The sequence below is a fragment of the Grammomys surdaster genome, unplaced genomic scaffold, assembly GCF_004785775.1.
Source record: "Grammomys surdaster isolate TR1022 unplaced genomic scaffold, NIH_TR_1.0 213, whole genome shotgun sequence".
In the NCBI taxonomy this organism is placed as follows: domain Eukaryota; kingdom Metazoa; phylum Chordata; class Mammalia; order Rodentia; family Muridae; genus Grammomys; species Grammomys surdaster.
The window spans coordinates 2,891,071-2,906,578 of NW_021604658.1; the positions used below are offsets into that span (position 1 = coordinate 2,891,071).

At 38.1% G+C, this 15,508-nt stretch overlaps 1 protein-coding gene across 1 annotated transcript in view; it reads right to left on the reverse strand.

Moving 5' to 3' along the window:
* The window catches only part of Brip1 (BRCA1 interacting protein C-terminal helicase 1), a 128,134-nt gene extending 113,921 nt beyond the window's left edge, over window positions 1-14,213 (reverse strand). The window contains 5 exon segments of the mRNA XM_028772447.1: window positions 386-502; window positions 2,717-2,844; window positions 7,963-8,133; window positions 13,000-13,111; window positions 14,121-14,213. Of these exon segments, the coding sequence (XP_028628280.1) occupies window positions 386-502; window positions 2,717-2,844; window positions 7,963-8,133; window positions 13,000-13,111; window positions 14,121-14,213 (621 nt within the window).
* Between the last annotated feature and the right edge of the window lie 1,295 nt (window positions 14,214-15,508).

A 15,508-nucleotide genomic window follows, 5' to 3' on the forward strand; every position in this document is an offset into this window, starting at 1 on the left:
AGAGAGAGAGAGAGAGAGAGAGAGAGAGAGAGAGAGAGAGAGAGAGAAAGAGAGACAGAGAGAGAGACAGGGAGGAAGGGAGGGAGAGAGAGAGACAGAGAGAGACAGAGAGAGAGAAGCTTTGAAACATCAAAGATCAGAACAGGAATGAGACCTTCCAGATACCCTTTAGTAGAGCTCTTTCGTTCACTGTACAAACAAGAATCTGAGACACGGAAAGGAAAGGGTTTACATCTCACACATTAGTGACAAATGGGGTAGCATTGTTTAGGACTGGAAGCTCTTCTACTATTCAAGACATGCCATTCTTTTTCTACTTTCAAAAACAGATTTAGAAAACTCTCTATTTTCCTTCTTTAAACTAAGCAATGGCAGAAATACATACATTTTGGAAAGAAGAGGGTGTCTTTCTTACTGGAGACTCAGGCTTTACTCTCTTTTCCGAAGCTAGTCGTGCATCTAAATGGTGGACGTCCTTTTCCAAACAATGACGTTTTCTTACCTATAAACACAGAACCAGATGAAGAACAGCTTTGCTGTGAAATTTTCTAGTCCTTCTTCTTCCAAAAAGCTATTTCTACTTAGTAACAATAAAATCTTCAAAACCAAACAAATACCTCATAACACTATTTAGGTCAAGAATATATAGTAACAACTCATGGGTCTTAATCAAATAATAACGTGTAAAAATTACAGCATTACAGTGATCTTCCTATAAAACAGTCATACCATGTAGACATTAAATACAGTATTATAGCAAAGTTCAAGCACATACTTAACTGGAAAATACATTAATAATTCAGCCACATTCTAGATTCTAGCTTCATTTATAATTGATACTTTTATAAAAATAAGTTTAGTTTATACTTCTAAAATCAAGATTTAATTCTAGAAATTGTTGATATATTTTTAAACTATGTACAACTAGAACACAAGCAATTTACGTATGCTCATCAGAAAGTACCAAATACTTACATACAAGTGACATATTAATTAGTAATCCCCTTTATATTTATAACTCAGCATATTAAATTCCCAATCTCCCTACCTCAGTGGCTTACATTTCAAGAAGACTATGTTCCTCTACAAGTACATTCCATAAGCAATAAATAAACAAATATCAGGAAAAAAAAGTACATTCCATATAAAGTATCTGGAAATTCAGGTCTTTAAATAAGTTTAAGAAATATGCATGCCTTATTATGTATTGATCTTAGAAAGTAAGTAGCCAGACATACAGGTGTTGCATGCTTAAAATCTCATCTATACAGGAAGCCAAGGAAGGACCACAAATCTAAAGCCAGTCTGGGAAAATCAGCAAGATCCTGTCTCAAAATAAATTCTAGGAGCAAAAGCTCTGTGGGAAGAGCTTTGCATTGCTTAGCATGCTGGAGGACCTGAGTTCAATACCTGTACATGCACAAACACCAAAAACAGCATTAGAACAACATTAAACTTCAATAAATAAGAGTAAACTTTGTCATTATATTTAAACTATTAATACTCCAAATAATCTATAATGTGAAAATTCCTATCAAAGGTATTTGACTAAACCACTAACCAAAGAGTATACATGGATGGGTGCACGGTTCCAGCTACGTATGTAGCAGAGGATTGCCTTATCCAGCATTAGTGGGAGGGAAGGCCCTTGGTCCTGTGGAGGCTTGATGTTCCAGTGTAGGGGGATGCTAGAGCAATGAGGTGGGGGGGGCGCCCTCATAGAGACAAAGGGGAGGGGGAATGGTATGAGGGGGTTTGTGGAGGGGAGACCAGGAAGGGTGACAACATTTGAAATGTAAATAAATAAAATAACCAATAAAAAAAAAAAAGAAAATGCTGTTATTAGGTAAAAGGTAATGAAGAGTGTAAAGAGTACAGTAATGGGGCTGGAGAAATGGCTTAAGTGGTTAAGAGCACTTGTTGTTCTTGCAGAGGACACAAGTTCAGTTCCCAGCACCCACATGGTGGTTCACAAACATCCAAACTCCAGCTTTAGGGGATCTGATAACCTCTACTGACTTCTGCTGGCACCAGGCATACATGTGGTGCACATACATTCAAACATGCAGGCAAAACATTAACTCATATAAAATAAAATTAAAAAACTAAACTAAAATGAAAATTTAAGTACACAACTCTTCAACAGTAACAATAGAGTAACATGGCCTCTGGACAAGGATGGCACAAAGAGTCACAAAGCATTCTGTATTTGTAACACTCTCTCACATGTAAGGTCCAGTTTAATAAAAAAAAAATCAGATGTGAAAAAAAATAAACCATTATAGAAAAGAAGCCCACGGGGGGTGGGGGTGGGGGGAAGAATTGAGAGCGTGTCACTATGCTCAAAACACATAATACCCACACATAAAAATGGCACCATGGAGCCTATTATTTTATATAATGAATTATATTAGTAAGTTTGAAAATGAATAATTCCCAAAAAACTAAGAAGTTACAATATGTTTAAGATATGCCTTAAGTAAATACTCTACTATCAAATTCTTCATGCATAAGAAAACATCACAGTTGCTTTGACTAGTTTAGTGTTAAAAAGCTAATGTATCAATAACTTCCTTTTCAGCTAGCAACAATAAAAATGACCATTTACTTTATAGCCATAATACATTTAACTATTCTCTACCAGTGCCCCCAACTTCATATTCCACTCTATCTAACTAGATAAGTAAATTATTTTAACAGCCAATAAATTGCTTACCTGCTGTGTAGTTTCTAAGGGTCGGATTCTTTTCTTCTCTACCTGAAAATCATCATCTTCATCTCTGTGTATGGATGCCTGTTTCTTGGCAGATAACTTTGCAGCCAGAGTATTTTTTTCAGGAGAGTCTTATATAAAAAAATAATTTTATAATTAATATGGTAAATTTATAATAAAAATATTTTAAATAACTTATACTATGCAATTCTAGAAGAAAACTAAGATTTAAGACATTTCTAGATGGGCAGTGGTGGCGCTCGCTGGGCAGTGGTGGCACACACCTTTGATCCCAGCACTTGGGAGGCAGAGGAAGGCGGATTTCTGAGTTCGAGGCCAGCCTGGTCTACAGAGTGAGTTCCAGGACAGCCAGAACTACACAGAGAAACCCTGTCTCAAAAAACAAAAAACAAAAACAAAAACAAAAAACCAAACAAAAAAAAAAAAGACATTTCTATAAAATTGATAAAATAGTTTAAAACTTATGATTTTCTTTGTCCCATTGGCTAATTGAGACAGGATCTCACTATGCATCCTTGGCTGGCCTAGATTCCCTAGGTAGATTAGGCTAGCCTCAAAGTCTCCTGCTTCTGCCTCTGAAATTAAAGATATGTGACAGGACATCTAGCAAGGTATCTTTAAAAAAACAAAACAAAACAAAAAACAACTTTTTATCAATCAATTTATTTTTACCATAAATACAACAAGCTTTTGATAAACATACATTTAACAAGAAACACCCAATTTGTTTTTCCCATTGGCTCATGTTTTGTAAGCTATACTCTATTGATGGTTTAAGAAATATAACTGTAAGAGTTGGGAGTACAGCTAAGCTAGTAGAGCAGCTGCCTGGCATGTGGGAAGCTGTAGGTTCAATGCCTAATGCAAAGGACACTGACAAAATATGCAAATTGAGTCCCTCAAGACTCCATAAATATTTCATTTCCATGGAAACCTCAATGCTCCTTTCCTACTGAGCGTCATCATGATCTTTAGGCTAAAAAAATCAGACAATAAACTCATAATGTCTTAACTTCACAATCCTGAAAGCTCATTCTTAAAACCACCCAAACCCTCATAACTATTAAATTATTAAAATTACTCCCATTTTACAAAAGTGAACAGTAAATTTTAAAGAATTTTGTCCAATTTTATAAAGTTCATAATTTACAGAGCTTAGGTGCAACTAGATTTGCCATTTTGCTCAACATCCTACAATTTGAGTCCTGACAAACACAGCATCCTATTTCTTGGAACTATGGCAAACACATTTCCTTTTCCCGAATGTCCATAACACTATTTTTCACTATCCTATACATTAGTTCTTTCCATTTCATCTGTACCTTTTCTTAAAGGCACCTCCTTCCTCTGTTCCTTTACACATTTTCTCCACTCTGTGGCTTGAATTCCTTTAACAGTCCTTCATTACAAAGGAGTATAAATATGACCCCACAGACAGTGGGAGATGAGCACTGAGCTTTAGTTTGGTTTGCTCTTCCTCGCTATTCTTCGCTAAAGACACTCACATATTGGTTCACCTTACATAGTGTTGTTGAGCTCAACTTGTGATAATGCCGCCACTGACAGAAACTCGCCCAAGAACTGCTCTTGAGGTTCCTGTGGCAGCTTGCTGCTTCTGTGGCCTTGCCTCAGCCTGGTAGTTTCTTCAGGATTGAACTACAGCTGCCCAGTGTCTGCTTGCTGAAAGGATTGTAGTTTCATGCCTGTTGTCTGCCTGCCTAGAAGACTAGTCTGCAGCTGCTAAGTCATGATTTGTGTTTGCTTCTGGACTGAACTAACTACTGCCCAAGAAGATTGAACTCATCCCCAAAGAACTATTGCTGATCAGGTCCACTTTCTCCACATCCTAATAACTCTTCTCTTCCACTACCTCTGCTGGGTGGTGGGCTAGAGAAGTTGAACTCTTATTAAAAGTAGGTTACAACAAAACAAAACAAAGTCCTTCATTACACTGAGTCCACACAATGACCAGATAGCATGGAAATCAATGTAAGTGAACCAATGTCTTGACTGAAAAGATTCACAGGCTACTCTCAGGGCAGAAAGATCTGCAGAAGCAGGTCTAACAATCTGAGCCTATAAATACAGAATGCAATCTATACCATATACTAAGTCTTTTCAAGTAGTTTTGTTTGTGTTTAGCAGAAGACTGCATGTGTGTGCTCATGCATGTAGGTATTCACATATGGTTACACACATGTGCACATGCCCATATGTGCATATTTATGGAAACTAGAAGTCAACTATAGGTATCTTCTTCTCCATTGTGTGTGTGTGTGTGTGTGTGTGTGTGCGTGTGTGTGTGTATGGGGGTGGATTCAGGAATCAGTGTCCATTACTGAATGTGGAGCTCACTGATTGGCTAAACTGACTAACAGGCAAGCTCCAGGGTTCCTGTCTTCACCTCTTCGATGCTGGAGTTAGATGCACATCAGTGAATTCAGATTTTGTTCTAGACTTGTTTTATTATTTTTGATTGTGTACATGCACAAGAGTGGAGGTGCCCACAGAGGACATCAGTGGTAGGAACTGAACCTTGGTCCCCTGGAAGAACAGTTCTTGCTCTTAACCTCTGAGCCATCTCTCCAGCTCCCACACTCAGATTTTTAAGTGGGAGCTGGGGAATCAGATTCAGGTCCTCTTGCTTGCACAGCAAGCATTTTAACAAGTGAATGGTCTTTCTGCACCCATAATAGGGGTACATTTTTTTAAAAATGGCTAATATTTCAACAACATGAATCAAAGACCTAGATCTTCCATGATCCAGAAGCTTTTCCCCATAAGAGCCATTCTAAAACGAAATTTTTTGAAAATATAAGTTTTCTGTATGCGCCATAATATGATTTTTGTTGTTCTATATTGAGATTATTTTTTACTTTGTACATAGCAGGTTAGTTTCCTAATCTACACCATGTTTTTGGTACAGTTCCCATTCCTTTTTTTTTTTTAAGGTTTTATTCATTTAAACTTTATGGGTATGGGTGTTTTGCCTGCATCTATGTATGTGCACCACATGTATATATGTGCACGCAGTGCCTGTGGAGGCTATAAGAGGGTGTGGGTCTCCCTTGGACTAGAGTTCTAGTTGTGAGTCACCAAGTAGGTGCTGGGATTCGAACTTGGGTTCTCAGATGCCATCTTTCTAGCCCCTTCTCTTCTATTCTCTGCAAGGAGTTCATCAAAGAGGTTAAATTATTACAGCACACAACTTACAAAGAAGTGAGGTATATCTAAAATATATATAGAAAGAAAAATAGAAGGATGGGGGAAATCAGAGGGACAACTCCCAGAAATCAGTACAAAGGAAGACCATTTGAACAGGCAATTCACTAAAGATGACACTCCCGAGAACCAATAAACACGTAAAATGTTCACTAGCCATAATATACTATCAACCAAAATTCAAGGCTGGGCTTGGAATTAGTTAGCCTTAGGTTCCATCCATAGCACTGTAAAGAAGGTACCATAGAGCCTCAGTAAGTCAGAACAGCAAGCATGCGCAAGAGTGGTTTGACCTAAGAAAACTAGAGATAAGAAGAGTGTTGAAAACCTCTACATAAAAGCACACGCCCAGTACTGTGGGTTCCATTCCACACCATCTCAATAAAGCTTACGGCAACAAAGTAGGCCACATCAATTTTTTGTTTCCCATTGCATAAAAAGTTATGTTTATACTATGCTGAACTATTAACTATGCAATATTAACATCTGAAAAAACAAAGAGGTAACTTAGTGTTGTGAGTTGCTATTTATATTTTCTGCCCCCTCACTCAGGTGAGGTCAGGTGAAATTATTGGTCAGATAAGTCTGGAGCCTGTGATTGGGCAGTGGAATGAAAGGTGGAGCTGAAAGTTTTAGAGAAGAGGAGACAGAAAAGACAGAGACAGAGAGACAAGATGGAACCAGACGGAGAAGAAAATGGAGCTGACCCATGTGGTCGGGAGAAGCTGCAAGTAGCTAGAGATTTCATAGATGGGCAATAAATAATGTAGGGTGCACGTGTCCAATCTAGGTGTGCAGCTTGTACTTATGTCAATTGAGTTTTGTGTTCTTTGTGTGGGCATTCTGGGGTTGAAGATTTACCATTATAAATATGGCTGGTATATTACAAGTCTCTAGTGTTATCATTTTACGCTAAGGGGAGAGCGAACAGTAGCTGGCTTTCTGCAGGCTAGCCACAGGGGATGGATGGCCTGGGAAGGGTGGGCGCCTTGGCAGCAAGCTAGCCTCAGGAACCATGGAGGTGGGCGAGACCACCGTTTATGGTGACTAGCTGGTTTACAATGGATTAGTTTCTCTTTGTTTGTTTTTTAAACTACACACTACAACTTAGTTTTAAAATGCTTTATTTTAAAAAAATACCTTATTGCTTAAAAAAAAAATCACCTGAGGTTTTAGAAAATCACGGCATCAACAAATCTGTTCAATTAACAGTTCCATAAAGAAGCAAAGTTCATCAATGGTGACAGATGACAACACAGAAAAAATACTGGGAAAAGAAAAAAAACGGTTTAACCCAGCAAAATATCTCAGTAATTAAAGTGAGAACACAAAAAGTTAAAGAGTTTTTGAGCAGTCAATGTTACGATAAAAATTATTCCAGCAGGACACACTGTTCAGTTCAAAACACATTCTTTGACACGAATGAAGCTTGAAGTTCTGTCATTAGCACCAAAAATAAATAATATAATTTAAAGGATTTCAGAGAGGCTCTGTGTGTAAATGCACTTGCAGTCAAGACCTGAGTTCAATCCCTAGGACTCACATGGTGGAAGGAGAGAACGAACACCAGCAAGTTGTCCTCTGGCAACCACATGAGTGCTGTGGCACATGGACCCCTTCTCACACACACATAGACACACACACACAGATACACACACACAGATATATATATACACACACACAGACACAGATACACACACACACAGACACACACACATACAGACACACAGATAGACAGACACATATACACAGAGTAAAAAAAAAAAATGTAATTTAAAAAAGAATTTCAGGGGGACTGAAAGTCCAGTTTCAGGGCATTTGAGGCAATCAGGTACATATATGGTACACAGATATACAATGCAGACAAATATTCATACATAGAAAAAAATTTTTAAAAAAGAATATCAGAGAAATTAGGTAGAAATACATAACCATACTAGCTAAATCATCCTAATAAAGCTTCATAGTGGTAATAACTTCAACAAACACAACAAAATATAATTTACCTTGACAGGGTGCTGAGACTCCATTTCTTTCAGAAGATGGTTTGCTTGGACTGAAATGAGGTGAAGTATCCAGGTTCGTGTCACTGTAGATAAAATTCTTTGAATGGCATACACAACAACATGAAGACGGCACCTCAGGCTTTTTATTCAGGGCCTCATCCATGGGCTTCCCTAAAACCAAACCAAAACACCTTCTACTTACAATACAACTAACTAAACGAATAGTGATCTTCTTTTCAGCTAAAGTAAGCAACCACCACAGTTCCCAAGGATTGGAAGTTTCTCAGGTTACAAGATAAAACTAAGAAAAACAGTTTGTCTGAACCTTATCTATAGTATCAAATCAAAACAGAAGAGAAAAGCTATGCCTGTAGTATGTACAAAAATTTTACCAATTTATAAACTACAAAAATATAATAAAAGGATTAATGATGTAATTAAAAGCACATCATTCTTGTATTTGCTTTTATTGAGATTCATTTCAAAATCAAGCAAATAAAGGATTGAAACAAACATGGAAAGTATATGGTTCATTACTGCTGTTTCACTAAAGGAAGAATTTGAAATTGCAGTATCCTAAATAATAAAGACAAGGCTTATAACCACATTATACGTCTTTTTTATTTCTTTTTTGAGATAGGGTCTCTCTACAGAACCCTGACTGTCCTGTAACTCACCAAGTAGACATACAGGCCTCAAATTTACAAAGACGTACTTGCCTCTGCCTCCTGAGTGCCAGGACTAGAGGTGTCCACCACTCACATCCAGCCTCACATTATACTTCTATTTCAAACAGAAACATTCCAGCCAGAGCAGTGGTGACTCACACCTTTAGTCCCAAAACTCAAGAGGCAGAGACAGGTGAATCTCTGAGTTCAAGGCCAGCCTGGTATAGAGTGGGTTCCAGGACAGCCAGGGCTACCCTCCCTCAACAAACAATAACAAAATCAAATAGAAACCTTGTATCACCTGCACAATCTGATTTAAGTATCAGAGTAAATTTTAAAACAATATGCGAATCCTATAAAAGGTAATTAAGATACTTAAACATAATTTTAAAAATGGGGGCTGGAGAGATGGCCTGGAAGGGGTTCCCAATTCAGTCCCCAGTGCCCACATGGCTGCTCATAACCATCTACCCACTCCAGTTCCGGACAGCCCAGTGCTGTCATCTGGGCTGCTCAGGCACCAGGCACGACTGTAGTGCAAGAAAATATACTCACACACACAAAATAAAAATGAATCCCTTTTTAGAAAATTACAGTGTCTACATTGTGTGCTTACATGATACAGAAATACACAACTCATACTTTTAAAAAGGTCATACCCAGGGAGTGCCTCCACCCTCTCAGAGGAGAAGGGAGGAGGTATGGGAGGAAAGATTGGGAGAGGGCAGTGAGCTGGATGTAAAGTGAATAAATAAAAATAAATTTTTTAAAAAAGTCATCATAGTCAGGCAGTGGTGGCGCACGCCTTTAATCCCAGCACTTGGGAGGCAGAGGCAGGCGGATTTCTGAGTTCGAGGCCAGCCTGGTCTACAGAGTGAGTTCCAGGACAGCCAGGGCTACACAGAGAAACCCTGTCTCGAAAAACCAAAAAAAAAAAAAAAAAAAAAAAAAAAAAAAAAGGTCATCATAAGCAACCATTGTCATATACACCTGTAACTCCTTTATTCAGGAGGCTGAGGTAGAAGGACCTTGAGTTAAAAGCCAGCCCAGACTACACAGTAAAACCCTGCCTCAAAAAAGGAGGCAACATGAAGATATAAACATGTATAAAAACCTCATAATGAAACCCATTATATATAATTAACATATGCTAATAAAACAGAAGGAAAACAAGTGACATGTTTTTGAATATGCTTTTGACAATGTTTTCTCATCTGCAACCCAAAAACATCCCAGATAACTGTCATTAAATTTCAATTATTGACTACGAGTGCCACTTTCCCCCAAAGAATGACACCAATAATAACCAAAACGGACAGATGAGAAAATGTTTACCTTTTGTTATTTATATCTCTTGTCTGTCTTAAGTGGGGAAGAACAGAGGGCGATCTGCAGGAGCCAGCTTTCTCCCTCTACCATGTGCTTTCAGGGATGGAACTCAGATCATCAGAAGTACTAAGCATCTTTACCACTGAGCCATCTTGTCCACCCCTTGTTACCAAGCTCTATCAGTAATGCAAACATTCCTTCTCCATTACGTTTATTTATGAGTATGTGTTTATGTGTGTACATGCCACAGTGTGCATGTGGAAGTCAGAGGACAACTTGCAGGAGTCAGTTCTCTCTTTTCACCAGATGGGCTCTAAGGATTGAAATCATGTCACTAGGCTTAGAAGGGTAAGGCTTTAACATTGAGCCATCCTGTTAGCCCAAACATTTCCTTTTTTTTTTTTTTTTTGGTTTTTCGAGACAGGGTTTCTCTGTGTAGCCCTGGCTGTCCTGGAACTCACTCTGTAGACCAGGCTGGCCTCGAACTCAGAAATTCACCTGCCTCTGCCTCCCAAGTGCTGGGATTAAAGGCGTGCGCCACCACTGCCCGGCCCAAACATTTCCTTTAACCATTATATTAGTCAGGGTTCTCTAGAGTCTCAGAACTTACGAAATGTCTCTATATATTACGGAAATTTATTTTAATGACTTACAATCTACAGTCCAACTAACCCAACAATGGGCAGCTATGATTGGGAAGTCTTAAGAATCTAGTAGTTACTCAGTCCCACAAGGTTAGCTGTTTCAGCTAGTCTTCTGTGTAAGCTGGAATCCTGAAAAAGTAGGTTCTAACAGATGTGCTGGCATGTAAGTAAAAGCAGGCAAAGAAGAGAAAGGCTTCCTTCTGCCATTGTCCATACGTAGGCCTTATTGACTACGAGTGTCACTTTCCCCCAAAGAATGACACCAATATGAACATATGGCCCAGATTAAAAGTCTGAAGCACCATGACTGGATTTGGAACTTGCTTTGTCCCAGGCTGGCCTCAGTCTCCTGGGATTAAAGGCATATACTACCCTGCCTAAACCTAAGCCTTTCGTGATCACTATGCCTCAAGGTCTCCATCAAAAGCATCTGTCATCCTATGTCAAGATCCAGGTCTTCCAGCCTTAAGATTTGGATCACAGCTGTGCCCTCCATTTCTGGATTGTAGTTCATTCCAGATGTAGTCAAGTTGACAACCAGGAATAGCCATCACAACAATGTGTATATACACATACACTCCTATGATTAACTTTACATTCTTCTAATACTTTAGATAAGACTTATCTATTTATGCAGCTAAGAAATACTCAATACTATATTTCAGATTTATTTTTAAAATTACAAACTCTCGGGACTCAGAAGTTAAAAGCACATCCTGCTCTTCCAGAAGACCCAAGTTCAGTTTCCAGCACAAACATTGGGAGGCTCACAACCCAGTCACTATAACTCCAGGCCATCTAGGACTCTCTCCTGCCTTCTGTGAACAGCTTACATATACCTATACATATGTAATTGAAAAATAAAATCTAAGAAAAATTGGAGTATTTTATTAAGTAATAAATTATTAATATTTATTAATATTAATAGCAATTTCTGTATTAGATTGTTTTAATAAAAACAATCATATAGAAGCACTTATCAGCAAATACATGGAACAATTAAAAGTACATTTTATCTCAAAACACTGGTTTTTACAAATAGAAACATCAATTCAGAATTAGCCATTGGAAAGGATTCACCATGAAAAAGAGTGTAATGGGAGCCAGTACTCCAGTATCATTGTTATCCAGGTGTAAATGTTTATTTATTTCCTGGCAGTTCTGAGTACTGAACCCTGGAACTTACACATACTAGTTAAGCATTACACCACTGAGCTACGTCAATCACTGAGCTACACCCTTAGCCCTGAATTCAATTTTTTTTTTTTTTAAAAGACAGATTCTTGTTGTCCCCCAGGCTTTCTTCAAACACGTCGTTCTCAGGTCTTAGCTTCCTAAGTGTACATGCTAAATCCTAGCTAAGTTTGTTTTTTGAGACAAGGCCTCTCTGTGTAACTCTGGCAATAATTAACAGAATGAGACATATCAGAAATTTATACAAGCATTACTACAACAAGCCCCTACTTATCTGATAATCACAGAAGTAAAGCAAAAAGAATCTTTTTTATTTATTTAATTACTTATTTATTTAGAACTAGGGTCTTGCTATGTAGCCCAGGCTGGACGCTTAACTCACTGTCCTCCTCTTCAACCTCCCAAGTACTAGGCTTCCTAGCATGTACCATTATGCTAGCTTTGTATGTTTTCTTCTTCCTATATTTCACATTTTAATGTTATGAGTCATATAAGCAAATATATTCAAGGATATAGTCGAGCAATTAGTGTATGTATCAGGACCATCAGAGCTCCATCTTCTGTTAGATACAAATTATCACCTAATTATCTTATAAGAACTCTAAATATCTAAAACATTCATACAATCTCTGCTTGATCAAGTAAATGGACTAAATTATGTTAATATTACTTAAGAATTAATTTTGATGTATTCAATTTCTTTTGGAAGACTTATAATGTGTGTGTGTGTGTCTGTGTGTATGTGTCTGTGTCTGTGTGTCTGTGTGTGTTTGGGAGGGCGGTGCTATATAGCCTTAGCTGACCTGAAACTTCCTACGTAGACCAGTGGGGCCTTGAACTTACAGCAATCATCTTGCCTTTGGCTCCTGAATGCTAGAATTTGACATGTGTACCACCATGCCTGGCACAGATGATTATCTTGAAGAAATGTCTTAACAGAACAATGTTTGAACTAGTCTGGATAAAGTATACTTTATTATATTTTTACCAGGTCCCACCTAGCAGCCTGAAATATCAAGAACTATTTCCTGGGCCTGGGCTAATAGTTCAGTAGGTAAAGGCACACACTTGCCACTGACCCATATGGTGGAAGGTGAGAAGTGATTCTAGCAACTTGTCCTCTGACCTCCATCCCACAGCACATGTGCACACATATATGCACACAAAAATAAATATAATATTTTTTAAAAAGAACTACTTACCACTAAGAGATTGTTGCCATGCTAATGCAGAACAAAGTAAGGCTAAACTTTTTCCACTTCCTGTGGGACTCTCCAACAAACAATGCTGGCTACTGTTTAGTCCTCTGACAATCTGTAGACAAAGATGTCAATTTTAAAAAGAAGAAAATAATAAATGATTACTTTACTAGACCTTTCTCTATTGAACAGGACCATGAATAGAGAAGTATGGGGAGGGAGAGGGAAGGGGAGGGGGAGGGGGAGAGGGAGGAGGAGGGGGAGGGGGAGAGGGAGAGGGAAAGGGACAGGGACAAATCTTCTTTTACTCCTCTCCATTTTTTTTTCCATCTTTGAGACAGGGTCCTATTATATATAGCCCAGGTAAGCTTTGAATTCATGATTTTTCTGCCTTAGCCTCCACAGTGCTGACAAAAGAGTCAGGATACACTCCAGGAAACACAGCATAGGAAAAACTAGAGAATTTTGTTAAATTTAGACTTTATTCCTCTATATTTCTTCTGAAAAGTCTGCTGGTTTTATAAATATGTCAAGCATGTGAAATTTAAAACGTAATTTATATTTAATTATACAAGCACAAGTAGTTTCTGTGGAACTGTAATAAGTGCTAGAGAGGTGGTCCCGCACTTAAGAGCAGTTGTTACTCTTGAAGAAGACCCAGGTTCAATTCCCAGCACCATGTAGTCGCTTACAACCACCTACAACTACAGTTCCAAGTCTGACCCCTCTACTAGACCCCTCAGACCTTGGGCACACATATGGTGCACAGACATACATGCAGGCAAAACACTCATACACATAAAAATAATCTAAAAACACAAACAAGCAAACAAACAAAAGACTGTAAATACATTAATAGCTATGAATATCTATGAGAAAAACTTGATGAGAGATACTGCTAGTGGAAGGACTGTTATAATGACTTTGAATAGAAATGTAAAATGTAGTAAAAATAAAGAATAAAAATCGAAATTCCAAAGGAGCTGAAAATGTTTTTCAGATGTTCGTGCTACATCGTGACCGAAACATACATAGCTTAGGAATTCTATCACTTTCCTAGAAGTTAGGTGCTCTTCCAGATCATTTTGTACCTGTGAATAGTCACAAATTCAATATATACTTACAGAATTCATCATAGCAAGCTGTGCTGGGTAAGCTTTACAGGGAAAGTGAATCTTCACCCCACCGATGGTGTATTCAGATGACACTGAGGACATTCTGCTTTTTTCGATCCGTTAGGCGCTTCGCTACAACAGAAACAATAAAATCAATATTGAAGGGTTGGAGAGATGGATTCCCAGATCTTACATCAAGCACCTTACAAATGTCTGTAACTCCAGCTCCAAGGACTCCCACACCCTTATCTGGCTTTTGCAATAACCTGCATTCACCTGGCATACCCATACACACATACACTCACAAATATAAAAAGTATTACAGTTTACATATTGAAATAATGTCATTCAAAGAAAACCAGACACCTAGCAATAGAGCAGAAGTTTGATAATAAAAGCTGGAATTAATAAGCACATATATAAAAGTAATAGAAATTAAAAAAAAAAGTCTGACCAGTCTAGACTAGCACTCCATGATGTATTAGCTATGTGATGTAAGTAAGTCACTTAACTTTTCTAGAACTCCATGTCCTCAGATACAGAATAAGAATACTAACAGAAACAAGCCTTATAGGACTGCTGTAACAGTTAAGTAACATAAAAACATACAGTAAATGGCAGATGAAACACAAGCTCCTGTAACAAGTTCTATTACGTAACCAACTTACAGATACAACAGATTTCTGAAGCAGCTCTGCTATTCCATAGCCCCACTGTTTCCTCTTATCCTGTTTGCCCTTTTCACATTCTCCCAGTTAGAAGGAAAAAGGAGATGAATAGGCAAGAAGCATAGGTTATGTCTATGACTTATCATTTTACACCTATAGTCTAAAATTCTTATCTGCAATAATATCTCCTTTAAAAATTGTTGTAAGGAAGAAAGTATCTTTCCACAGAAATTCTCTTAATTTTTTTTTATCATCTTTGGATTTACTGCGGGAAGAGGACCCGCATGTGTTGAAATCATGAAGCGATGTTCTAGAGTCAGACTAGGTTCTCTCCTCTCACCATGTGGGTCTCTGGAATTAAATACTCCTAGCTTGCTTATGTCCTTTATCTGCTGAGCCAGCTCCCTGAGCTAGCATAGTAACTCTGAAATCAGGAGACTATAATGGAAAGAAAATGGATTTGAATTCCACTGTTTGCATCACCTTACCTCCCAGACAATTGTATTGACTGAAGAATTTTTATTTTTTTTATTTATTTTAATTTTTATTTTATTTTTTTATTTTTTTGGTTTTTCGAGACAGGGTTTCTCTGTGTAGCCCTGGCTGTCCTGGAACTCACTCTGTAGACCAGGCTGGCCTCGAACTCAGAAATCCGCCTGCCTCTGCCTCCCAAGTGCTGGGATTAAAGGCATGCGCCACCATTGCCCGGCGACTACAATGGTGAGAAGA